The sequence below is a fragment of the Prinia subflava genome, chromosome 31 (assembly GCF_021018805.1).
Source record: "Prinia subflava isolate CZ2003 ecotype Zambia chromosome 31, Cam_Psub_1.2, whole genome shotgun sequence".
Lineage (NCBI taxonomy): Eukaryota > Metazoa > Chordata > Aves > Passeriformes > Cisticolidae > Prinia > Prinia subflava.
The window spans coordinates 565225-591188 of record NC_086277.1 but is presented as its reverse complement, the minus strand read 5'-3'; the positions used below and the strand labels follow the sequence as shown (position 1 = coordinate 591188).

Below are 25964 nucleotides of genomic sequence, written 5' to 3'. Positions count from 1 at the left end.
TTTGGGACAGGAGAGGGGGGACAACAATGGGGATGTGGCTGTGGGGACAGGTGCTGTGAGGATGAAGGAGGTGACCTGTGCCAGCATGGGGTGTCCACAGTGTCCTCAGGTCTTGCCTCAGCCCAGGGTGATCGAGGTGTCCCTGTCCTCAAGACCTCCATGCTACACCAGTGTTCCACTGGGGACAGTCTGGGGACAGACACCACACCTCATTCCCCGGGTGCTGCTGTCCCTGCGATGCCACCCCCAGCCCTGGCCCTCGGCCTTGCTGGTGAGTCGTCAGGGGATGCCGTGTCCCTGTCCTGCTGTCCGCAGCCCCATGGTGACCGTGGCAGGCTGGTGTCCCTTTTTCACCTGCAGGTGCCCAGACCACCCAGCTCCTGGTGGAGCCCCCTTGGACACCAGCAGTGCTGTGGGACCGGGTGACACTGACCTGCCAGGGCTCGGGGACCGCCGGTGCCACCACCTGGTACAAGGATGGGAAGCGGTGGTTGCAGGAGGGACCCGACTGCCTCATTGTCACCAAGACTGGCACCTACTGGTGTGACAGACCTGGTACCAGGCTGAGCCCCTCCGTGCTCGTTGTAAATGGTGAGAGGTCTTTGTTTCCCCACCCTGGCACGTGCGGGAGCCCCGAGAGATCTGGGTTGCCTCAGCTCCATGGGGTCACCCCCTGGTGTGACCAGAGTCCATCCCCTGCGCACGGGGACATCCGAGGGCCTCACTGGAGCATGTCCTGTGTGCACCAGTGCACCCAGGTGCAGCGAGCCCACCCTGTTGTGCTGGGGGAGACCCTGTTCCCTCTGTTGCCATTGGGACCCTCCTGTCCCGCAGCCATCCCAGTGTTGCAGGTGCCAGCGTGGGCGCTGCTGGAGGGGGACACGGTGACACTGCGCTGCTGGGCCAGGCAGGAGGAGTCAAATCTTTTTGTTCGTTTCTACCACAACGGGACGGGTCCGTGGTGGCCCATCCGTCGAACTGAGCTGCCCCTGCCCCCCTTGCAGCTGCACCACAGCGGCAGCCGCAGCTGCAGCGTCTGCCGGAGGTTCTGGCCTCGGTCGTCACTGTGGCAGGAGTCGGCGCCTGTGACAGTGACAGTGCACAGTGAGCACGCCACACCTCACACTGCAGCACCCCCACAGCCCCTTCACAGCAGACTCAGGGTCACAAATCCCCCTCCCCTCTCTTCCCAGAGCTCTTCACGGTCCCGGTGCTGCAGGGTCCCCCTGAAGTCTCTGAGGGGTCCCCCCTGACTCTCATCTGCCTCAGCACCCCCAGCCCCCTGCGTCCCAGAGCCCCCCTCCTGCACCTCTTCTACCGGGACGGGCAGTTGGTGGGGGGCCTGCAGGGGTCCCCGCAGCTCCTGGTGCCCGCTGTGGGGGTCTCCCACTCGGGGAGTTACAGCTGCCAGGTGCCCTCCGAGTCAGGGGCCGTGCGGAAAAGCAGCGCCTGGCTTGGCGTCACGGTGCGCAGTGAGTACAGGGATGGGCATGGGGAGCCTCCACAGCCTCCTCGGGTTCCCCAGCCCTGCCTGGGGACCCCAACCCTCCCTGACACCCTTCCCAGGTCCCTCATCCAGTCCTGCACCTCTCCCTGGGTGTCCACGTGGCCCCCCATCTCTCCCTGGCATCCCACACCCTCTTCCAGGTCCCTACGCCATCTTCTGGTCTCATTTCTCTGCCTGTGTCCTTCAAACCCTGCTTCCTGCACCCCTCTCTGAGGTGCCTCTCTCTCCTCTGGTTCCCGTTGTCCCCTCCCCACCACTGGGTGCCAGTCCCTCCTTCTGGACTCAGCTCTGTGTCCCCATAGTTCCCGTGACCAATGCCACCATCACCCCTGGTCCCCTGTCACACCAGGTGAACACAGGTGACCCCGTGACACTGCGCTGCTCGGTGCAGGTGGGCTCAGCCCCTGTCACCTTCACCTGGCTGCACAACGGGCAGGAGATGGCCCAGGGTCCTGTCCTGGAGTTTGGGAACGTCACTGCGGGACATTTGGGCACGTACCAGTGCGTGGCCACCAACCAGCTGGGACAGGACGGGCACCGCGTGTTCCGGGCACTCAGCCCTGAGCTGGCCCTGGAGGTGACATCATGGGGACACTGGGGTACAGGTGAGGTCACAGGGGGTCATGGGGGGTGCAGCACTCCTGAGGTGAGTCATGACCCTGCTGTGTCCCCCTCTGTCCTCAGCAGTGGCCGTGAATGGTGGCAGGACCCTCCTGTTCCTGGTCCTTCTCGTGGCTGTCATCGGGGGCTGTCACTGGTGGCATCACCTGGGTGGGTGACAATGGGGGTAGACGAGGTCCTACAAGAAGTGGGGGGAAGCTCCCAGATGGGGGGGGCATCACCCAAAGCCCCTTACCTGGGGGAAGCTGAGCCCCCAGGGACCTTTTCTTGGGGTGCTCACAGGTTTGGGGGCATTTTGGACGGTCCTGGCGTGTCCCAGAAAGGTCCTTGAGGAATACTGGGATGTCACTGGGAGCTCCTGGGGGCTGTAGGGAGGTGTTGGAGAGTTTTGCAGGGATGTTGAGAGATCATCAGGGACCCTGAAGGAGTTTGGAGGGTTCCTTGCATTCCATTCTTGGGGTTCCTGGGTGCTCAAGGGGTGCTCAGGGGCCCTGAGAAGAATCGGGGTTTCCATGGCAATTCAGGGTCCTGGGGGGTTCAGGGGAGTGCCTGGGTGTCTCAAGAGTTCTGGGGGTCCTCGGGGTGGTTTTTGGGAGCAGGAGGCCTGGGGGTCCAGTAGAAATTGGTGTCTGGTGGAGGCTCAGGGGTCCAGTGGGCATTTAAAGCTCCCAGGTGGGGTTGGGTGCCCAGGGGACCCCGTGATCACCCCCTCCCCTTTTTCTTTCAGCTGCCAAGAAATCCCAGGCAGGTGAGTTGGAGGCTCCAGCCATGACTTTCCCCCCTCCCCAAATACCCCTCCCACAGCCCCTTGTGCCCGCAGGGCCCCCCCAGAGCCCCTGGCTCCCCTGGAGGAGGGGGAGGTGCTGGACACCCACCTCATGGGCACTGAGTGGGCAGGGGGTGAGTATGGGGGTGGGTGGGGACATGGACATGTCACCCACAGGTGTCACCCCAATTCAGATCCCCAGATCCAATGTTTCTTACAGGGTCGCCCCATGCTGTTCCCCCTAAGGACTCACAGGTGACTGAAAGGGAGCTGCCAGGACCACATGGGCAGGACACCAGTGACATCTATGAGAACATGCTGTGACACTGGGGGACACTGGTGGACACTCAGAGCCCCCACCCCATGGCTCCTGTGGTCATCCATACTGCCCAGGGTGATGATCACGAGTTGGGGGGGCTGCAGAGGGCACCCAGTGCTGCCCTTTTGCCTCCCCAGTGCTCCCAGTACACCCCCATCCCTCCTCCCAGTGCCAGGGGGCACAGGGCCCATTTCCCTGGTTTTTGGCCCAAAATGCAGCTTTTTGGTTAAACTGGCAGAAATGGAGTTTCTTTGTTCAGCTCTGTTGGGCTTTAGGAATGGGATTCTCCAATTCTGGATTGTCACTAAAAATCAGGGTCTGCTGCCCCAGCCGCTGGCAGTGGAGGCACATAAGGCAAAGATCCCAAATGGCTGAGAGAGGAACAATTTCCTGTAAACAGCAATGAGAGAACAAAATCAACAGCAACAGCAACGAGGTTCAGAATCCAAAGGGCCACAAAAGGAACAATTTCCATGGAAAGCCCCCAAAAAGGAACAAACCTTGGACCCTTTCCCCAGCATGTTTCCTCTACCAGAGGAACCTGTGAAGGCCCTGGACCTTCCTTGCTCTGATGACCAAAGTGGCCTTCAAGGGGCTCTGGATTCTCTTCTCCCCTGTCCCAAAATCCTACTCTGCCATGTTCCCCACACAGTGATGTCATCAAGGCCCTGTGGGTGTTTCGGAGCCTTCCACTTTTCCGGGGCAGCCAGAATGAGCCCATGGCACATGGTGGGGCTGAGATTCCAGTCAGTTCCAGGAGCTCTGGATGCTGCTCCATGTCAAGACAAACTGTGCCGTGCCCTCTGCTGCCAAAGGGATGGTATCCTGCTTGAAAGGTGTCTGCCAAGGAAGGCTGGAACCTCTCTTGGAATGGAAAATATGACCACATTCCCTCTAAAGTATTATAACTTCAAAATTACGGGGATTTCAGGTAGAGATATGGGAAGAAGAATAACAGTTCTTTACTAGAATATGTAAAACAAGACAAACAAACAACAACACCACCAGCAACAACAAACCAAAGCACAAACCCAGGCCCAGCCCTGTCTCGGCCGCAGGCTCTTCCCCTCCGGTGCAGTTCCGGGTACGGCCGGCAGGGGCGCTGGGGGCTCCCAGCCGGGCAGGGCGGGTGCGATGATTCCCCCGCGGCTGCAGGGGGCGCTGTGGCGCGGGCTCGGCCGTCTCTCTCCGTGGTTAATGGAGACTCCGCCAGCGGGAGAGAGAGAGAAGCTTCCTTCCCTCCCTGACGGGATGGGGGCAGCGGGGAACGGAGCCACTGCGGATGGCAAAACGGGCTGCAGCAGGAACCCTGGGAGTGGCAGCTGGAACGGCGGGGGAGGCACAGCCAAGGGTGTCTTCATTATCTCTCACTTCTTTCCCAGCAGAGCAGGACACGCGGCAGACTGGGTGGGTCAGAGGGTCCCAGACCCTTTGTTCCATTTCTCTGGTCTAACCACCCTCCTCAACCTTCTTTTTATTTACAAAATCTTACCAATACTTACTACCTATGTTAACATGTCATTTCTGCTCTAAATCAATCCTTGTGATCCAACTCAGCAGAAAATGGGGAAAAGAACAAGAACAAGGAGGACGGGACCACTCCCCAATTCCTCCCTCTAGCCTCTTCAAACCCATATGCTGAAAATCCTAGGTTCTACATTCACACTCTGAAACCAGGGTCTCTATATGGTGCTGGAAGAGAGCAACGTACGATATGACCAATGTGGTTACAAAATACGTTCTCCCCGTTTATTCCTGAAATGGCTGGTTTTATACAGTGTCAGATAATTTACAGTTGCAGGTTCATTTCTACTGGCATTCAGCATGAGAAAGAATGCAAACAATCTTAGCTTAAGGCAGCTACTGTGTTTCTATTCTAACTGTCCTAGCTGAAGCATGCACACACCTTAACTTAATTTCTAACTGCGCCACAAAACTTATCTACTTCTACACGCCTCCATCTCGCCTCTTCAAACCCATACACTAAAAATCCTAGATTCTACATTCACACTCTGTGTTAAACTAACTACTACTCATTTCAAATTCTCTTGGGTTGTGATTCTTCATACACTTTGGGCATTCACTCCCATGGACAGGGATCAGAGGCAGTGTCCTCATGGGTTCTGTGTGAGGCTGGCTGAGCCCCTTGTACAGATCCCAGACCCCCCTGTCTGGTCTCCAAACCCTCCAGGGCTGCCAGAGGGATGTCCTGGACTCCGACATCCCAAGTGTCATGGCGCAATCTCGTAGATGTAACTGAGTTCCCGCGGTCACCCGTGGGGTCCTGGCAGCTCCGCGTAGGCCACCTGGGGTTCCTGGGGGACAGTGACACGGGGGGGCCCTGCAAGAGACACCAGTTGGCGGGACCAAGGTGGAGGGGTGACGCCAGTGGTGACGTGTCACTGTCCCCCCAGCACTGAACTCACGCCGTGCCTGTTTGGTGCTCACGACGTGGATGTACAGAACCTCCCCCTCCTCTGGGGGAGTGGGGGCTCCGGGGGGGCCCTGAGGGGATAAAGGGGATGTGTGGGAGGGGATGGAGAGTTGTGGGGTGGGGGTAAATGGGGGGCCACAGCTGGAGCCCCCCACTCACCTTTCCTGGTGCTTCCTGGAGCCTGCAGAGGAAAGAGGGGAGAGGTCACTGTGGGGTCCTCTCAGGATTCATGAACGCCCATGGCACCCTCAATTCCAATGAGGACCCCCAAGCATCCCTGAAGCACCCCAGAATTCATTCCCCAGTGCCTCGAACCAACTCAGCCTCAAGGACCCAAAGCCTGGCAGGGAGAGAGACACCCTAAATTCCCCCAGGACCCCTGAAAGAACCCCCAAAATCCTTGCAGGAGGCTCCAGCACCTCCCCCATCTGTACAGGATCCCCTGCCAACATCACAATTCTTGGGCTTTGGTTGCCTCCCTGTCACTCCCCAACATTGTGGGGCTTCCTAAGGCTCCCCGGGATCCCCGTCCCCTCCACTGTCACCCACCCAGGTGGTGCCACAAGTACTAGGCCACAATGACAGCCACAAGCAGGACAAGGAACAAAAGGGATCCACCAACCCCTGCAGCCACTGCAAGGAACAGAGAGGGAAACATCAGGATCCCCCATCACCCCAGGGGTCCTGCACTCCCTGGTGACCCCCTGTGACCCCACCTGTGTTCCAGTGTCCCTGCAGTGTCACCTCCAGGGCCAGCTCGGGGCTGAGTGCCCGGAACACGTGGTGCCCGTCCTGTCCCAGCTGGTTGGTGGCCACGCACTGGTAGGTGCCCGAATGTGTCACATCGATGTCCCCAAGCTCCAGGTCCAGACCCCGGGCCACCTCCTGCCTGTTGTGCAGTCAGGTGAAGGTGACAGGGGCTGATCCTGCCTGCACCGAGCAGCGCAGGGTCATGGGGTCACCTGTGCGCACGTGGTGTGCCGGGGGACCGGGGGTGATGGTGGCATTGGCCACAGGCAGTGCAGGGACACAGACAGGGCTGAGGACGGGGGCAGGCGCTGTCACCCAGCAAGAGAGAGAGGCACAGGGCAATGAGGGTGTCCTGGAGGATGCCATGGGTGGGGTCACCCCCGGCCCGAGGGTCCCACTCACCCAGGACGGTGACATTCAGGGGGACACTCTCAGCCACCCTCTCCCCATTGCTGACCTGGCAGTGATAGTGGCTGCTGTCACTGTATCCAATGTCCCACAGCTCCAGGTGGGGGCTGGTGCCCAGCAGTGTCTTCGAGCCTCCCCGGTGCCAGGTGAAGGACAGGGGACCTGTCCCTGTTGCCACCGTGCAGCTCAGCACCAGGCAGTCCCCCAGTGCCACCTCTGCCCCTGGGGGCTGTGCTGACAGGCTGTCCTGGGGTGACAGGACATTTTCATGCTTTGTATCCCAATCGTGTGTTTCTGTTCCCATGTTCTCAGTTTGTTTTGTCTATAGCCGGGCCCTTCCCCTGGCTGCTTGTCTTTGGCTTGCTTGCTGCTGGCTTTAGGCTGCTTTGCTGGCTTTGCTCTCTTGCTTTTTGCTTTTTGCTTGCTTTTTTGCCATTTTTCTGCTTTTGTTTTTCCCCTTCTTTCCTTACTCCCCTTCCCTGAAGACATCAGACCTGCTTCGGGCCCTGATCGGGGAACGTCAAGGGACGCCCCCCCCTGCCCAGAGTCTGCACCTGAGAGAAGCTTTGGCACCCTCCCCAGCAGAGACTGCTCACCCTCTCTTGGACTGGTGAAAACATTTGTTGTCATCTCAGGCTGTTTTTTCTTGTGTTGGGGAGTGGTTTTTTGTTGTTTCTTAATAAACAAGTTTTTTCCACTTTTCCTCCAAGGAAATTCCTCCCGAACCCGGTGGTGGGGGGTGGGGGGAGGAGTTGTGGAGGTTTGTTTCCTTTAAGGGGCTCCTTTGGAGATTTTTCCCCTAATTTGTCCTAAACTAGGACACAGGCACACACCTGAGAGCAGGATCCCTGCAAGGGGACACAGGTGGGATGGGGCACCCAGGACAGATGAGGGACACAGGAAGAGAAGGAGGGGGATTGGAGGGGAGCACAGAGGACCCCAGTGAGCAGAAGTAGACCCTGGGAGGCAAATTGGGATCTGGGGACAATGGAGAGACCCCATGGAAAGGTGGAGAGAGCCAGGCAGGGATGGAGGACCACACAAGAGACAGAGGAGACTCAGGGAATGATGTGGGGTTTAGAGATGGGTGGGTGGACCCAGAGAGGGAAGGGAGACCAGAGGGTGGAGCAAGGACATTGGAAGGGGTGTGGAATGCCAGGGAGGGATGAGGAGACAGAGAGAGGGATGAGGGATCTGGAGAGGGGACCAGGCAGTCATGGGGGAAACCAAGAGGGACTTGGGAAATTTGGGGTGACCCAGGTTGGGGTAAAAGGAGAGATGAAGGATGCAGGCAGTGGTGGGGAAACCCTCAGATGATGTTGGGGTTGCCTGTCCCCATCTCTCACTCACTGTGCACTGTCACTGTCACCAGCTCCAACTCTCTCCACTGTGGCATTAGGGCCTCTATCCTGTCCCTGCAGCGGTAGCGGCTGCTGTGGTGCAGCTGCAAGGGGGACAGAGACAGCTCAGTCCCATCAGGGGGCTCCCCCAGGTCCTTCTCCGCATGGTAGAAGTGCACACTGGTGTGTGATTTGTTCTTCCAGCTGCGGCAGCGCAGTGTCACCGTGTCCCCCTCCAGCAGTGCCCGTGCTGGCACCTGCAGCACCAACCAGTCTGGGGGACAGAGAGGTCCCGTCACACCAGGGGCATCTGGAGGGACCTGGTGGCCCTGGAAGGCACCAGGAGCCACCCACTGCAAGGGAGGAGTCCCCTTGATCTGGGATGCTCTGGGATGTCCCCATTTGCAGAGGATGGGCTCTGGTCACACCTCGGGGTGACCCATGGAGCAAAACCACCCAGAGGCCTCAGAGTCCCACAGGTGCCAGGTTGGAGTCACTCAACTCCCCTCACTACTTAAGACTCTTCGGGCGGGCTCAACCCGGTGCCAGGTCTGTCACACATGTATGTGCCGCTCTCGGTGACAGTGAAGGGGCTGGGTCCCTCCTGCCACTAGTGCTGCCAATCCCTGTACCAGGTGGTGGCACCGGCAGTCCCCCAGCCCTGGCAGGTCAGTGTCACCGGGTCCCACAGAACTGCTGGCATCCAGGGGAGCTCCACCAGGAGCTGGGTGGTCTGGGCACCTGCGGATGACAGGGGACACCAGCTTGCCAGAGCCACCACAGGGCTGGGGACAGTGGGGCAGGGACACGGCATCCCCCGAGGACTCACCAGCGAGGCTGAGGGTCTGGGCTGGAAGGGAGAAGGGACAGGGCTGGGTGGGGCTGGCCCTGCAGGGACAGCATGACATGGGGACACTGCGGGGACCCCAGAAATGGGGACGCCACAACCACCCCGTGCTGGCACAGGTCACCCCCACCAGCCCAAAGACCTCTGTCCCCATGGCCAATCCACATGGCACTTTGTCCCTGTCCCTGCATCCCTGTGCTCCTGTCCCTGTCACCACAGCTGCAGCAGTCCTGTGATGTGATGCCTCCCCAAATCCCCCTTTATTGTCCCCTCTCTCCTGTCCCCAAAGCCACCCCATGACTCTGGTCACCTCCATGCAATTGCTTTGCAGGCCTTGGGGACCTCAGGGGACCCCACAGGCCCCCTGTGCCCCCTCCCCACTGCGCTCTACATCACCAGGGCCGATCCCCGGGGTGTCAAGCCCATGCCCGGGGCACTCTCCCCACAGGAGCAGTGCCACCTTCCCGGCCTTCCCTGTGTCCCTGGCCATCCAGGCTGGCTGTCACTTGCTGCCAGGAGTTGCTCCCCTATTGGTTGCGGCTCCTCAGCCAAAGAGGAAGGAAGCGAGGTCAGGTCTCATCCTCAAGCGTATCTGGCCCTTGGTGGGGGCAGGGTGGCCACAAGCTGGGGACAGGCTGTGGGCAGCGTGGGGACAGGCTGAGGACATGGCTGGGTGGCACATGGGGGACATGGGGTTCTCAGGAGTGGGGGGCTCAGGGTGTTTGGGGAGCCAGGGATGGGTGTCGAGGGGAAGGGGCAGACCTGGGGATGGGGTCCCTGGGTAAATGGGCATCATGGGAGAATCACGGCCCTGGGAGAAGAGGCTTTGTAGGGGATGGAATGAGTGGGAGAAGGGTCCTTAGGAACGGGTTCTGGGCCATGGAGATCCTGGGGAGTGCCAGTCCTGGGACTGGGGGCCAGGGAGGGGGCACATAAGGAATGGGGGCCTCATGGTTGAGGTCAGAGGGGAATGGGGATGCCAGGGTGGGCAGTGGCTGGGTGGGCCCCTGGGTCACAGCTCCTTCCCTGGGTGCCTCAGATTTTGGGATGAGCCAGGGCCCAGAGCTGCCCCCTGAGGTGCTCGTGGCCTGCTGATCCCCCCAGGCAGATTCCGAGGGGCTCTGGGTCTGTATGCCGCCATCCCCCTGGGGCTTTTTCCTCTCTTCATTTTAATCTCCTTCCTTTTATCCCTCATTTTCCCAATGCCCTAGTTTGTGCCTTGATGATCCTGGAGAGCTCTTTAGCACAGAACAGGTTGGGGGAACCCTAGGATGGGGGAAGAAGGGGTGAGGGATCTGCTGGGTTGGGATGCTGTGGGGGATGGGGGTGCCTGGCTGGCCCCCAACACTTTCAATTTTTCTCTGCCACAGCAGAAGGAAGAGGCCATTTGTGCTGAGTGTCACACGGGGGGGCAGGTTCTGTCCTAGGGGGGCACATTTTGAGGGGTCCTGGCCAGAGGGATGGCAAAACTGAGTGGGTCCAGGCTTTTCCATTCTCACTCGTCCCCTGCAGGGTCTGAGCCAGCAAGAGCAGCTGGGGAACGGAGCCCCAGGCAAGAAGGAGCTCCCCAACTCCTCCTCCTGGAAGCCACTGGCCATCCAAGTGTGGGGCCCAGCCCCACTGCACAGGGATGGGCATTGGCCAGCCCTGCTCTGGCCAGCCCCAGGGGACAGCCAGCACCTGAGGTTGCCCCCTGCCCCCTTGGCTTGGATTGTGGCAGCTTTAGAGCTGCTGCAGAGGTGAGAATTGTGTGGGGGAAAAAGGCCTGCCTGTGGCTTGCTCAGCCCTGCAAGAAGCACAAAAGCCAATGGCAGCCCAAGCAGTGGCTCTGGGAGGGCCTTTGATGGTTTGCAGAGCAGGGCTGACTGGAAACCACCCCTGCAGGGGCAGCTGTGAGGGAAGCAGCCCGGAAATGCAGCAAGGGATCAGTTTGTCCCTCTCAGCAAGGGGCTGAGAGAGCCCCAGAAGTGCTGCAAATCCCACACCCATCTGCTCCACAACCTGACCCGGACCCTCCTCCTCCTTCCTGCCTTGCTGTGGATGGACTGTGGTCGGATGCCTGCACCCACCAAAGCCTCTCTCTCACTGCCCTCCGCCCCTGGATGAGGAGAGAAATTTCAACAAAGGGTTCCTAGGGTGAGACAAGGACCAGGGGAGATCACTCATCAAATCCTGTCATGGGCAAAACAGTATCGCAATTCGAGATATGAATTGAAGGTATTGCTGACAAAATCAGGGCAGAATAAGGAGACATCAAAAAAACCCTTCAATACACCTTCCCCATGGTAAAAATAACTATGTAGTCATTGGCTTTTGCTATTACATGGCTTTTGCAAATTAGTTTCCTGTAATATTGTTTCCTCTCTGTCCTTTCGTCTCACTCAAGAGAGGATTAGTGCTTTGCAAGTTCATCTGTGCAAAGAAAGAGTCACCGTTGTCCCAGGCCTGCAGAGGGCACAACGGTTCTCCCAGGCAGTGGCCCAAGGTGGTAAATTCAGCACAGGTGTGAACTTTAAGAAAACGAGTCAAGGGTCAAACCACACAAAAGAATTCCCAGAACACATAAACTGGAAAGAATGTTTGAATATGTATAATCTCCTAGAATATTGTGAAAAACGTGAGATGATTAATTCATGTTCTTATGATAAACTGGAAAAGTATAAAGCTGTATAAATTTATATCAGGTAAAAGTCTATGTTTCAGGAGGTTTCTGCAGCAGATGGTGAAACTGACCACCCTGAAAATCAGGCGTCTCCATTCAGAAGGGAACAAAAGACTTTGCAGCCTTCTCAAGTATTGGGAGGGGACCTGTTGAGATGAGCCTGTATCAGCAACTCACACCTCGGGAGCCACCTTCACAGACCATCAAGCAATATCACCCATATCTCGAACATTCATCAACTATAAGGATCCATAAAAACTGAATATTAACACATGGACTTGGGAGGGGAGCTCTTTTTCAATCTGACCAGAGACGAATTTGGGTTTCAATAACTAACCAAGAAACAAAGGGAAGTATGGGGAAATATTGCCAGAGGCAGAATAAAGAGTATAAAAACCGAGCCTCGAACATGGCAAATTCGTGAACCCAGCTAGAGACACCGGCTGCCAGGTCCTGTGTCTCTGGGGTCACCCTTGGCTCAACTTTTCCCGGGAGAACTTCTGTCAAGTAAGTTTCGCTGTTTGTGGGGTTCGTATTGTTTTGTTTTTATTGTTTGAAATTGTTATAATTTGATTCTAAATTTTGTAATTTGGATGTTAATAAACCAAACTATTGAATTTGGCAATAAATTTGTCCTGGCGTTTATAACAAATATGTACTTCACCAATACAATCAAAAGGTTCATAAGAAGAATTGTTATAGATAACCGTGTGCCTCTGGCAGTTGCCAAGCGCTCAGCAAGGTGTCTGCTGTCCCCTTTATCCCTTTTTAAACACTGAAAACTTTTAAAGAGTGAGATTTGTTTCCCATACAGTTTAATCAAAAAGCTGCATTTTGGATACAGTAAGAGGGAAAAGGGTCATGTGTGTGCCCTGCACTGGGTGAGGGAATGAGGAGCCCCGTGGGGTGCTGTGAAGACGAAGTAGGGACCCCTGAGGGGAATCGACGCACCCCAGTGCCCCCAGTGCCCCCAGTGTCACAGCACATTCTCGTAGATGTTGCTTGGGTCCTGCTATCCCTCACAGGGTCCCGGCAGCTCCATGTTGGTCTCTTGAAGATCCCAAGGTGGGGCAGGGTTAGGGGACAGCTATGGTAGCTGTGGAAGTGACACCGGTTTTGGGGACCTGGGTGAGGGGTGATACCCATGGGTGACGTGTCCCTGTCCCCCCCTGTACTCACCCCTGCCTGCTCGGTGCCCACGATGTGGGGGTCCAGCATGGCCCCCTCCTCTGGGGGAGTCCTGTGGGGATAAGGGGGGTCCAAGGGTTGTCTGGTGAGAGGAAAAGGGGAGTCCCAGCTGGAGGCCCCCACTCACCTGTCCTAGAGCTTCCTGGCTGCTGCAAGGGAAAGCGGAGGGGTTGACTGTGGAGACCCTGGGATCCGTGACCCTTTCTCTGGCCTCGGCAGCTCCAACCACCCACAGGACCTTCAAATCCCCACTGGACCCATGATTCCCCCCAGAAACTCCAAGAACACCTGAACCCCAAGAACTTCTGCACCACCATAGTGCCCCAAAACCTCTTGGTGTCCCCAACCCTCTGAACCCCTGAACCCCAAGCCTGGCAGGGAGGGGCAGTCCTCAAACAACCCCAAGATACCAGAAAGATCCCCCAACATCCCTGCACGGCCCTCCAAGAGTTCCCCAAACCATCCTGGAGCTCAAGTGCCACTCCAAAGTTTCTCAAAGCTCACCCAGAGATTTCCCTGGAGACCAACCAAGACCCTACAAATTCCTTCCAAATCCCCCAGGACCCCCAGCCGAGGACACTGTGGGCTCAGTTTCCCCCAGCTAAGGGGCCCTGAGAGCTGCCTAGGCTCTGCCCCCACTCTGGGGGCTTCTCCTTCCTTAAGGACTCCCAAACTTCCCATTGTCACCCATCCCAGTGGTTCCAGCAGTGACAGCCTCAAATGACAGCCAGGAGCAGCACCAGGAACAGGAGGGTCCTGCCCATATTCACAGCCACTGCTGAGGACAGAGGGGGACATAATGGGGTCACTCTGAACTCCGGAGGTCCTGAACACCCCAGGGACCCCATGTGACACCACCTGTGACCCAGGGTGAGCCAGGGGTCACCTCCAGGGCCAGCTCAGGGCTGAGTGCCCGGAACACGCGGTGCCCGTCCTGTCCCAGCTGGTTGGTGGCCACGCACTGGTACGTGCCCAAATGTCCCATAGTGACATCCCCAAGCTCCAGGATGTGATCCCGGGCCACCTCCTGCCCGTTGTGCAGCCAGGTGAAGGTGACAGGGGCTGAGCCCACCGGCACCGAGCAGCGCAGGGTCATGGGGTCACCTGTGTGCACCTGGTGTGACAGAGGACCAGGGGTGATGGTGGCATTGGCCAAGGGCACTGCAGGGACACAGACAGGGCTGGCACCGGGCAAGGTGGGATGGGGGTGCCATGGGTGGAGTCACCCCCAGCCCGAGTGTCCCGCTCACCCAGGACGGTGACATGCAGGGAGACACTCTCGGCCATGCTGTCCCCATCACTGACCCGGCAGTGATAGTGGCCGCTGTCACTGTCCCCAACGTGCCTCAGCTCCAGGTGGGGGCCAGTGCCCAGCAGTGTCCCCGAGTCCCCCCAGTTCCAGGTGAAGGACAGGGGACCTGTCCCTGTGGCCACCGCGCAGCTCAGCACCAGGCGGTCCCCCAGTGCCACCTTTCCCCCGGGGGGCTGTGCTTACAGGGACACCCCCGAGGGCGGGATCCCTGCAGGAGAGGGGCCACAGGTGGGATGGGGCACCCAGGACAGGTGGGGAACAAAGGAGGGCAAGGAGAGGATGGGAGGGCAGAGGACCCCAGTGAGCAGAAGTGGACCCTGGGAGGTAAATTGGGACCTGGGGACAATGGAGAGACCCCAGGGAAAGGTGGAGAGAGCCAGGCAGGCACACGAAAGTCTGAGGAGACTCAGGGAATGATGTGGGGTTTAGAGAGTGGTTGGACCCAGGGAGGGAAGGGAGACCAGAAGGTAGCATGGAGACATTGGAAGGGGTTTGGAATGCCAGGGAGGGTTGGGAGGACAGAGAGAGGGATGAGGGATCTGGAGAGGGGACTGGGCAGTCATGGGGAAACCAAAAGGGACTTGGGAAATTTGGGGTGACCCAGGGAGGAGTACAGGGAGGGATGAAGGATGCAGGCAGTGGTGGGGAAACCCTTGGAGGGTGTCAGGGTTGCCGGTCCCCATCTCTCACTCACTGTGCACTGTCACTGTCACCAGCTCTGACTCTCTCCACTGTGGAATTGCATCCCCCACCCAGCCCCTGCAGCGGTAGCGGCCACTGTGGTGCAGCTGCAGGGGGGACAGAGACAGCTTGGTCCCATCATGGGGCTCCCCCAGAATCTTCTCCACATGGTAGAAGCTCACACTGGTGATCTGTTTGTTCTTCCAGCTGCGGCAGTGCAGTGTCACCGTGTGCCCCTCCAGCAGTGCCCGCACCGGCACCTGCAGCATCAGCCAGTCTGGGGGACAGAGGGGTCCGGTCACACCAGGGGCGTCTGGAGGGTCCTGGTGGCCCCGGGAGGCACCAGGGGCCACCCACTGCAAGGGAGGAGTCCCCGTAATCTGGGGTGCTCTGGGATGTCCCTGTATGCAGGGGACAGGCTGTGGTGTAACCAGGGGGTGACCCATGGAGCGAAGCCCACCCAGAGCCCTTGGGGACCCCAGGGGTCCCAGGTTGGAGTCACTCAACCCCCCTCACCATATAAGACTCTCACGGGGGTGCTGAGCCCGGTGCCAGGTCTCTCACACGTGTAGTTGCCACTCACTATGACAATGAGGTGATCGGGTCCCTCCTGCCACCAGTGCTTCCCATCCTTGTACCATGTGGTGGCACTGCCGGTCCCCCAGCCCCAACAGGTCAGTGTCACCCAGTCCCACAGCACTGCTGGCATCCAGGGGGGATCCACCAGGAGCTGGGTGGTCTGGGCACCTGTGGGTGACAGGGGACACCAGCCTGCCTGGGCCACCACGGGCCCGGGGACAGCAGGGCAAGGACACGGCATCCCACGAGGACTCACCAGCAAGGCCAAGGGTCTGGGCTGGAAGGGAGAAGGGACAGGGCTGGGTGGGGGTGGCACCGCAGGTACAGCAGCACCCGGGGCTCAGGCTGTGGCTTTGTCCCCAAAATTTCCCTTTGGGCACACCAGAGTGGCACGAATATCTCAGGGACTGGAACATTGTGGCCACTCCATGCTCAGGCAGGACATGGGGACAGTGCGGACACCCCAGAAATGGGGACGCCACAATCACCTTGTACTGGCACAGGTCACCCCCACCAGCCCCAAGGCCTCTCTCCCCGTGGCCGATCCCCATGGCACTTGTAACTTTGTCCCTGTCCCTGCAACCCTGTGTCCCTGTCCCTTTCTCCACAGCAGCAGCAGTCCCGTGATGCCTCCCCAAATCCCTATCCCTCATTATTGTCCCCCCTCTCCTGTCCCCAAAGCCACCCCATGACTCTGGTCACCTCAATGCACTGCCTCTGCTGGCCTTGGGGACCTCAGGGGACTCTGCAGCCCCCCTGTACCCCCTCCCCACCACCCTCTGCCCCACCACGGCCCATCCCCGGAGTGTCAGGCCCGTGCCCGGGGCACTCACCCCACAGGAGCAGTGCCACCTTCCCGGCCATCCCTGTGTCCCCGGCCATCCAGGCTGGCTGTCACTCACTGCTGTGGCTCACCGTGGCTCTTTGGATGCAGAGGAAGGAAGAAAGGTCACAGCTCGTCCCCACATGTAGGTGGCCCTTGGTGGGGGCAGGGTGGGGGAAAGGTGGAGACACAGTAGGGGACAGGCTGGGGACATTAGGGGACAGTCTGGGGGATCATTGGGGAATGGTGTTCCCAGGAGTGGGGGGCCTCGGGGGTCCTGGGGAACCAAGGATGTGTGTCCACTAGAATGGGGGTCCAGGGTGTCATGGGTTAGCACTGACCAGATGTTAATGCACCCATGAGTGTATGTTTTTCCTAATGAGCTACTGTGAGATGTGGTCAAGAACAGAGCAGAGCAAGCCTAAAACTTGAAAACAGAGAACAAAACTTTATTACATTACATAGGAACAGAAATAGAAAGGAAAACTCTGAACACACACACAAAACCGAAATGAAACCTTCCCAGAACATTTCTTCTCCTCCCCTAATTTCCATCCCCTACACGTTACTCTCCATAAACCAAGCCCTTGGGTTTTAAATCAAACAATCACCACTCAAAAAACCTAATCTTCAATTCAGCAAGGGAGAGAGGAGCCTCTCTCGCATCACAGACTGCTCCTCAGAAAACACGGGTCCACCCCTTATGTGCTTCTATGTCACCCGTGGCACTGCCCAGAGAAAGTTGCCGTGGTGACACGCTCTTTTCCATGTCCAGTGCTCTCACCACTGTCCATGGGCCAAAACTGCATATAGGGCTTTTTTAAGGATGCTTGCATGCTGAGCTCTCCCCATCTTTCCCCTGGGGCCGAGGGTTCCATGAGCAGGTTTCCCCTGAGGGCAGAGGACGCCACCACACCCTCCCCCTCTCTTCTCTGTTTGCTCCACTGCAGCAAGTTGAGCCGGCCACATCCACCCCAAAATACAGTTTATGTTCACAAGAGACTCAAGTTCAGTCTATGGCTAACATTATGCAAGAAAAGTCCAGCTCAAAAAGCTACTCTTCTTCAATCCTGCCCATCTGGGATTCTTTTCATCTTCTTTTATCATCTCAGTCCCAAGCTGTTTCCGTCTCTCTTCTGAAGCCACTAGCCATGAGAATCAATGTCTGGGAAAAGTTTCCTTCTGCCAAGAAAGGGTAAACAGTTTCTGGCTCCCGGCAGGGTGCAGGCTCAGGCACTCCCAGGCTTGGCAACTCCCACGCGGCTGGGCATCTTCCCCCGGAGGGCGGGGGGGGGGACGGACTACACGGAAGGCACCTCCACAGTTTTCCACCCCTCCATCCTGGATGGGGCCAGCTCAGCTCCACTTCTGTCCAGTCTCTTCCCCCTGCCAGGGCCCCAGCTTACTTCAGTTCGGCCGCATGGTTCTCCTCAGCCCGGCCACGTGGCTCCCCTCCCCCACTCACCCTAAAGCTGAGCACGGGAGAGGAGATGTTTCCCTGCTGAAACCAGAACCCAAAAGAGATAGACATTCTGAGAGTCCTTGCTTTTAACTCCTTGTGTCCTCGGAGGCGTGTCCAACCGCTCAGTGGCCACAAAAAAATGCCAGCATTCAAACCTGACTATCGATTGGTTTGCGCACAGTTCCCTGAAAAATTCACCTCCCCCTCAAACCGAGACACAGGGGAATTGGGGTCTCCATGTCTAGGGGGATTCAGGGATGGGGCACCTGAAACAATCTTGCCCTGATGACAGTAAATGCCAGGCAAAATTTGGTTGGATTCCCTGATGCTCAATTGGCTGAGACAAAATTTCACATCCATGAAATAAAGGTGAAAAATCTTTTCCCATTTTTTCACAATAAAAATAAACTCAGAAAAAATCAAACTGGCAATAAGGTGGTCTGGATGATAGAATCCTTTTAATCATTGCTCTCCCAACAAATCACTCACAATAAAACACAAACAAATCACAGGGAAATGAGACTTTTTGCTTCCCTTTGGGAGCCATGGGTGCATCCCACAGCAGGTTTGCTTGTGGCTGACACCGACTGTGGAATCTCCTGAGTGTCCAGCAGGTCCATGGCATTGTTCCCTGCCTGCTGGGCTCAACCCAGCCCATGGGGAAGGCTTTGGCTGGGCCACATTTAGGAACTCTTCCCTTTTTTCTCATTCCTACCCTGAAACTTGATTTACCCCCCATGGGTTCTGCTCCCAAAAGGGGAGAAGCTCAGTCCATCCTTGGATCTTGGGTGCACAGGGATCCTTGGATCTCAGTGCACAGGGATCCATGGAAATGCCCGTGTGTCCCTCAGGTTGTGCTTCCCTGGGAAATGCCCTGAATTCCCCTGCCTGGGCACTCACTGCTCCTGCTGGGACACCCCTGCTCCCCAGACCCACGTGTGGAGCCCCTGCTCAATATTTCCACACTTTTCCCTCCCTTCTAGTGTCCCTGTGCAAACCCCAAAAACTTATTCCCATGAGGTTCCAAAGGGCTGCAGGTTTTGTTCAAGAAGGAGGGTCCCGGTCAGGTTGTGGAGCAGATGGGTGTGGGACTTGCAGCACTTCTGGGGCTCTCTCAGCCCCTTGCTGAGAGGGACAAACTGATCACTTGCTGCATTTCCGGGCTGCTTCCCTCACAGCTGCCCCTGCAGGGGCGGTTTCCAGCCAGCCCTGCTCTCCAAACCATCAAAGGCCCTCCCAGAGCCACTGCTTGGGCTGCCATTGGCTTTTGTGCTTCTTGCAGGGCTGAGCAAGCCACAGGCAGGCCTTTTTCCCCCACAAAATTCTCACCTCTGCAGCAGCTCTAAAGCTGGCACAATGCAAACCAAGGGGGCAGGGGGGACCCTCAGGTGCTGGCTGCCCACTGGGGATGGCCAGAGCAGGGCTGGCCAATGCCCATCCCTGTGCAGTGGGGCTGGGCCGTGGCTAGGCCCCACACTTGGATGGCCAGTGGCTTCCAGGATGAGGATTTGGGGAGCTCCTTCCTGCCTGTGGCTCCATTCTCCAGCTGCTGTTGCTGGCTCAGACCCTGCAGGGGTTGAGTGTGACTGGAGAAGTCTGGACCCACCCAATTCTGTCATCCCGCTGGCCAGGACCCTCAGAATGTGTCCCCCTAGGACAGAACCTTCTCCCCCCCCCCCCCCCCCCCCCCCGTGACACTCAGAACAAATGGCTCTTCCTTCTGCTGTGGCAGAGAGAAAATGAAAGTGTTGGGGGCCAACCAGGCACCCCCATCCCCCACAGCATCCCAACCCAGCAGATCCCTCACCCCTTCTTCCCTCACCCTCGGGTTCCCCCAAACACTTCCCTGCTCAGGAACTCTCCAGGATCATCAAGGCATGAACTGGGGGTTGGGAAATTGAGGGATAAAAGGAAGGAGATTAAAATGAAGAGAGGAAAAAGCCCCAGGGGGATGGCAGCATACAGACCCAGAGCACCTCGCAATCTGCCTGGGGGATCAGCAGGCCACGAGCACCTCAGGGGGCAGCTCTGGGCCCTGGCTCATCCCAAAATCTGAGGCACCCAGGGAAGGAGCTGTGACCCAGGGGCCCACCCAGCCACTGCCCACCCTGGCATCCCCATTCCCCTCTGACCTCAACCATGAGGCCCCCATTCCTTAATGTGCCCCCTCCCTGGCCCCCAGTCCCAGGACTGGCACTCCCCAGGATCTCCATGGCCCAGAACCCGTTCCTAAGGACCCTTCTCCCACTCATTCCATCCCCTACAAGGCCTCTTCTCCCAGGACCCCCCATCCCCCTGGCATCCCATCCTTAGGACCCACCATTCCCTGGACAACCCATCCCTGGCTCCCCAAACACCCCTCAGCTCCCAACTCCTGCGAACCCCATGTCCCACCATGTGCCATCCAGCCTTTTCCCCAGCCTGTCCTACCCTGTATACAGCCCGTCCCCAGCTTGTGGCCACCCTGCCCCCATCAGGTGTCACCTAAACTTGAGGAAGGGACCTGACCTCGCTTCCTTCCGCCCTGGCTGAAGAGCCGCCACGCTGGGGACAAACAGCTCCTGGCAGCAAGTGACAGCCAGCCTGGATGGCCGGGGACACGGGGATGGCTGGGAAGGTGGCACTGCTCCTGTGGGGTGAGTGCCCCGGGCACATGCCTGGACACCCCAGGGATTGGCCGTGGTGGGGAAGAGAGGCATGGGGAGGGGGGCACAGGGAGGCTGGGGGGGGTCCCCCTGAGTTCTCCAAGGCCAGCAGAGCCACTTCATGGAGGTGACCAGGGCTGTAGGGGTGGCTTTGGGGGACAGGGAGGGGGAGACAGTAATGAGGGATAGGGATTTGGGGAGACATCACGGGACAGCTGCAGCTGTGGTGACAGGGACAGGGGAAAGGGATGCAGGGACAGGGAGAAAGGGACAAGTGCCATGCGGATTGGCCATGGGGACAGAGGCCTGGGAGCTGGTGGAGGTGACCTGTGCCAGCACGGGGTGGTTGTGGCATCCCCATTTCTGGGGTGCCCGCCACTGTCCCCATGTCCTGCCTGAGCATGGAGTGGCCATGATGTGCCAGTCCCCTGAGATATTCGTGCCACTCTGGTGTCCCTAAAGGGAAATTTTGGGGACAGTGTCACAACCTGAGCCCTGGTGCTGCTGTCCCTGCAGGGCCACTCCCACTCAGCCCTGTCCCTTCTCCCTTCCAGCTCAGATCCTCGGCCTCACTGGTGAGTCCTCGGGGATGCCGTGTCCCTGCCCTCGCTCTCCCCAGCCCCGTGGTGGCCCAGGCAGGCTGGTGTCCCCTGTCACCCGCAGGCGCCCAGACCACCCAGCTCCTGGTGGAGCCCCCCTGGACACCAGCAGTGCTGTGGGACCGGGTGACACTGACCTGCCAGGGCTTGGGGACCACCGGTGCCACCACCTGGTACAGGGACGGGCAGGTGTGGTGGCAGGAGGCTTCCAATCATCTCATCGTCACAGAGAGTGGCACCTACACATGTGACAGACCTGGCACCGGGCGCAGCCCCCCCGTAAGAATCCTAAATGGTGAGGAGAGTTTGGGTGTCCCCAGCGTTGCGCCTGTGGGGCCCCGAGGGCTCTTGGTGGGTTTCGCTCAGCAGGTCACCACCATGGCTTCTGATGTGACCAGAGCCCCTCCCCTGCACGTGGGGACAGCCCAGAGCATCCCAGTGTGGGGGGATGGGGGACTCCTCCCTTGGAGTTAGTAGCCCCTGGTGCCTCCCTGTGGCCACCAGGACCCTCCAGATGGCCCTGTTGTGACGGGACCCCTCTGTCCCCCAGCCCCGTTGGTGCTGCAGGTTCCGGCACGGGCACTGCTGGAGGGGGACACGGTGACACTGCGCTGCCCGCAGCTGGAAGAACAAATCACTCACCAGCGTGCGCTTCTACCATGAGGAGAAGGATCTGGGGGAGCCCCGTAATGGGACTGAGCTGTCTCTGTCCCCCCTGCAGCAGCACCACAGCGGCCGCTACCACTGCAGGGGCTGGGTGGAGGCTGCAATTCCACGTGGAGGGAGTCAGAGCTGGTGACAGTGACAATGCACAGTGGAGTGAGGGATGGGACAGGCAATCCTGAAATCCTCCAAGGGTTTCCCCACCACTGCCTGCATCCTTCATCCCTCCTTTACCCCTCCCTGAGTCACCCCAAATTTCCCAAGTCCCTCTTGGTTTCCCCCATGCCTGCCCAGTCCCCTCTCCAGATCCCTCATCCCTCTCTCTCTCTCCCCATCCCTCCCTGGCATTCCAAACCCCTTCCAATGTCCTTGCTCCACCCTCTAGTCTCCCTTCCCTCCCTGGGTCCACCCACCCCTCTCTAAACCCCACATCATTCCCTGAGTCTCCTCAGTCTCTGGTGTGGACCCCCAATCCCTGCCTGGCTCTCTCCACCTTTCCCTGGGGTCTCTCTCATTGTCCCCAGATCCAAATTTGGCTCCCAGGGGTCCACTTTTGCTCACTGGGGTCCTCTGCCCTCCCCTCCCCTCCTTCCCCTCCCTTGTCTCCCACCCCTCCTGGTTGCCCCATCCCACCTATGGCCCCTCTCCTGCAGGGATCCCCGCCCTCAGGGGTGTCCCTGTCAGCACAGCCCCCTGAGGGACAGGTGGTACTGGGGGACCACCTGGTGCTGAGCTGCGCGGTGCATGCAGGGACAGGTCCCCTGTCCTTCACCTGGCACCGGGGGAGCTCGGGGGCAATGCTGGTCACCATCCCCCACCTGGAGATTTGGGACATTGGGGACAATGTCAATGGCCACCATCACTGCCGATAGCGATGGGGACAGAGTGGCCAAGAGTGTCCCCCTGAATGTACCGTCCTGGGTGAGCGGGACCCTCGGGCTGGGGGTGACCCCCACCCACACCACCCCCATTCCATCTCGCCTGGTGCCAGCCCCTTCTGTGTCCCCACAGTGCCCGTGGCCAATGCCACCATCACCCCTGGTCCTCTGTCACACCAGGTGCACACAGGTGACCCCGTGACCCTGCACTGCTCCGTGCAGGTGGGCTCAGCCCCTGTCACCTTCACCTGGCTGCACAATGGGCAGGAGGTGGCCCGGGGTCCCATCCTGGAGCTTGGGGATGTCACTGTGGGACATTCAGGCACCTACCAGTGCGTGGCCACCAACCAGCTGGGACAGGATGGGTACCCGCGTGTTCCGGACACTCAGCCCAGAGCTGGCCCTGGAGGTGACACCACAAGGACACTGGAACACAGGTGGGGTCACAGGGGGTCACCAGGGAGTGCAGGACCCCCTGGGGTGATGGAGGATCCTGATGTTTCCTTCTCTGTTTCTTGCAGTGGCCACAGGGGTTGGTGGGTCCCTTTTATTCCTGGTCCTGCTTGTGGCTGTCATCGTGACCTGGCACTGGTGGCACCACCTGGGTGGGTGACAATGAGGGGGACAGGGGGTCCCGGGGAGCTGTAGGAAGCCCCACAATGTTGGGGAGTGACAGGGAGGCAACCAAAGCCCCAGAACTATGATGCTGGCAGGGGCTTCTGTATGGTTTAGGAAGATGCTGCAACCTCCTGCAGGGATGCTGGGGGTTCTTTCAGGGGTCCTGGGGGAATTTGGAGGGTCTCTCTCCCTGCCAGGCTTTGCATCCTTGAGGCTGAGTTGGTTCGAGGCACTGGGGAATGATTCTGGGGTGCTTCAGGGATGCTTGGGGGTCCTCATGGCAATTGAGGGTGCCATGGGCGTTCAGGAATCCTGAGAGGACCCCACAGTGACCTCTCCCCTCTTCCTCTGCAGCCTCCAGGAAGCACCAGGAAAGGTGAGTGGGGGGCTCCAGCTGTGGCCCCCCTTTTACCCCTCACCCCACAACTCTCCATCCCGTCCCACACATCCCCTTTATCCCCTCAGGGCCCCCCCGGAGCCCCCAGCCCCCCCCAGAGGAGGGGGAGGTTCTGTACACCCCCGTTGTGAGCACCAAACAGGCACGACGTGAGTTCAGGTCTGGGGGGACAGTGACACGTCACCACCGGTGTCACCCCCCACCTTGGTCCCCCCAACTGGTGTCTCTTGCAGGGCCCCCCCCGTGTCACTGTCCCCCCAGGAACCCCAGGTGGCCTACGCGGAGCTCCCCGGGACCCCACGGACGACCGCGGGAGCCCAGTGACATCTACGAGATTGCGCCGTGACACTTGGGATGTCAGAGTCCAGGACATCCCTCTGGCCGCCCTGGAGGGTTTGGAGACCGGACAGGGGGTCTGGGATCTGTACATGGGGCTCAGCCAGCCTCACACAGAGCCCAGGAGGACACTGCCTCTGATCACTGTCCATGGGAGTGAATGCCCACATTGTATGAAGAATCACAACCTAAGAGAATTTGAAATGAGTAGTTGTTAGTTTATCACAGAGTGTGAATGTAAAATCTGGGATTTTTAGTGTATGGGTTTGAAGAGGTAAGATGGAGGAATTGGGGAGTGTTCCTGTCCTCCTTGTTCTTGTTCTCTTCCCCCATTTTCTGCTGAGTTGGATCTCAAGGACTGGTTTAGAGTAGAAATGACATGTTAACATGGGTAGTAAGAACTGGTAAGATTTTGTAAATAAAAAGTACATTTTGGACGGTGGTTGGACCAGAGAAATGGTACAAAGGGTCTGGGGCCCTCTCACCCACCCAGTCTGCCACATGTCCTGCTCTGCTGGGGACGCCCTGCAGAGCTGGGAAAGAAGTGAGAGATAATGAAGACACCCTGGGCTGTGCCTCCCCCTGCCGTTCCAGCTGCCACTCCCAGGGTTCCTGCTGCAGCCCGTTTTGCCATCCGCAGTGGCCCCGTTCCCCGCTGCCCACACCCTGTCAGGGAGGGAAGGAAGCTTCTCTCTCTCTCCCACTGGCGGAGTCTCCGCTAACCATGGAGAGAGACGGCCGAGCCCGCGCCACAGCGCCCCCCTGCAGCCACGGGGGAATCATCGCACCCGCCCCTGCCCGGCCGGGAGCCCCCAGCGCCCCTGCGGCCATGCCCGGAACTGCACCGGAGGGGAAGAGCCTGCGGCTGAGACAGGGCTGGGCCTGGGTTTGTGCTTTGGTTTGTTGTTGCTGGCGGTGCTGTCATTTGTTTGTCTTGTTATAACATATTCTAGTAAAGAACTGTTATTCCTTTTCCCCATATCTCTGCCTGAAATCCCCGTATTTTTGAAGTTATAATACTCTGGAGGGAAGGTGCCCATATTTTCCATTCCAAGAGAGGTTCCAGCCTTCCTTGGCAGACACCTTTCAAGCAGGATACCATCCCTTTGGCAGCAGAGGGCACGGCACAGTTTGTCTTGACATGGAGCAGCATCCAGAGCTCCTGGAACTGAGTGGAAACTCAGCCCCACCATGTGCCATGGGCTCATTCTAGCTGCCCTGGAAAAGTGGAAAGGTCCAGAACACCAACATGGCATTCATAACATCATTGTGTGGGAAACACAACAGAGGAGGGCTTTCGGAGAGGGGAGAAGAGAATTCCAGGGTCTCTTGAAGGCCTCTTTGGCCACCAGAGCAAGGAAGGTCCAGGGCCTTGCCAGGTTCCTCTGTTGGAGGAAATGTGCTGGGGGAAGTGTCCAGGGTTTGTTCCTTTTGATGAGTTCTCCCTGCAAATCATTTCTTTTGTGACCCTTTGGGATTCTGAACCTCATTGCTGTTGCTGTTGGTTTTGTTCTCTTCATTGCTGTTTACAGGAAATTTTTCTTCTCTCAGCCCTTTGAGATCTTTGCCTTTTGTGCCTCCACTGCCAGGGTCTGGGGCAGCAGCCACTGATTTTTAGGGACAATCCAGAATTGGAGAATCCCATTCCTAAAGCCCAACAGAGCTGAACAAAGAAACACATTTCTGCCAGTTTAACCAAAAAGCTGCATTTTGCCAGTGCAGCCAATGACAGGGAAATGAGTCCTGTATTCCCCTGGCACCAGGAGGAGAGATGAGAAGCCATGGGTGTACTGGGAGTGCTGAGAGGGGGATTGCAGAGCCTCTGGGAGTGCAGGGGTGCTGGGAGACAGAATGGGAAACACCTGGATCTACTGGGAGCAAGGGAGAGGCACTGGGAGGGGAAATAGGGAGCCCCTGGGGAAATAGGGAGCCCCTGGGGCTACTGGGAGCACTGTGGGGAGGGAATGGGGAAGTCTGTGAGGGCACTGGGAGCACTTGGATGTGGAATGGGGAGCCACTGGTGGTAGTGGAAGGGGGGTGGGGAAGGTCTTGGGGGTTCTGGCGGCATGGGGAGCTCTGGGTGCCCTGTGCAGCCCCAAATGTGACCCCCACTTGTGCCCACCTACCCG

The 25964-nt window shown here is 58.4% G+C and overlaps 1 protein-coding gene, 2 long non-coding RNA genes and 2 pseudogenes across 3 annotated transcripts; 3 read left to right on the top strand and 2 right to left on the bottom strand.

Moving 5' to 3' along the window:
* Nucleotides 1-98: 98 nt before the first annotated feature.
* LOC134562773 (uncharacterized) lies at nucleotides 99-1870 on the top strand. Its single transcript, XM_063420276.1, has 4 exons — nucleotides 99-271; nucleotides 361-1104; nucleotides 1194-1472; nucleotides 1857-1870. Exons 1-4 carry the CDS (start codon nucleotides 160-162, stop codon nucleotides 1868-1870), a joined length of 1149 nt encoding a protein of 382 aa, XP_063276346.1. The 5' UTR covers nucleotides 99-159.
* A 103-nt stretch (nucleotides 1871-1973) lies between these two features.
* Nucleotides 1974-2894, top strand: LOC134562912 (uncharacterized). The gene is made up of 3 exons (XR_010083284.1): nucleotides 1974-2112; nucleotides 2192-2278; nucleotides 2856-2894. It is a non-coding gene; the product is annotated as an uncharacterized LOC134562912 (long non-coding RNA).
* Nucleotides 2895-5483: 2589 nt separating this feature from the next.
* Nucleotides 5484-12696, bottom strand: LOC134562772 (Fc receptor-like protein 5; annotated as a pseudogene).
* Nucleotides 12697-12741: 45 nt separating this feature from the next.
* Nucleotides 12742-16278, bottom strand: LOC134562771 (Fc receptor-like protein 4; annotated as a pseudogene).
* A 6725-nt stretch (nucleotides 16279-23003) lies between these two features.
* Nucleotides 23004-23641, top strand: LOC134562913 (uncharacterized). The gene is made up of 3 exons (XR_010083285.1): nucleotides 23004-23089; nucleotides 23457-23478; nucleotides 23568-23641. It is a non-coding gene; the product is annotated as an uncharacterized LOC134562913 (long non-coding RNA).
* Nucleotides 23642-25964: the final 2323 nt, after the last annotated feature.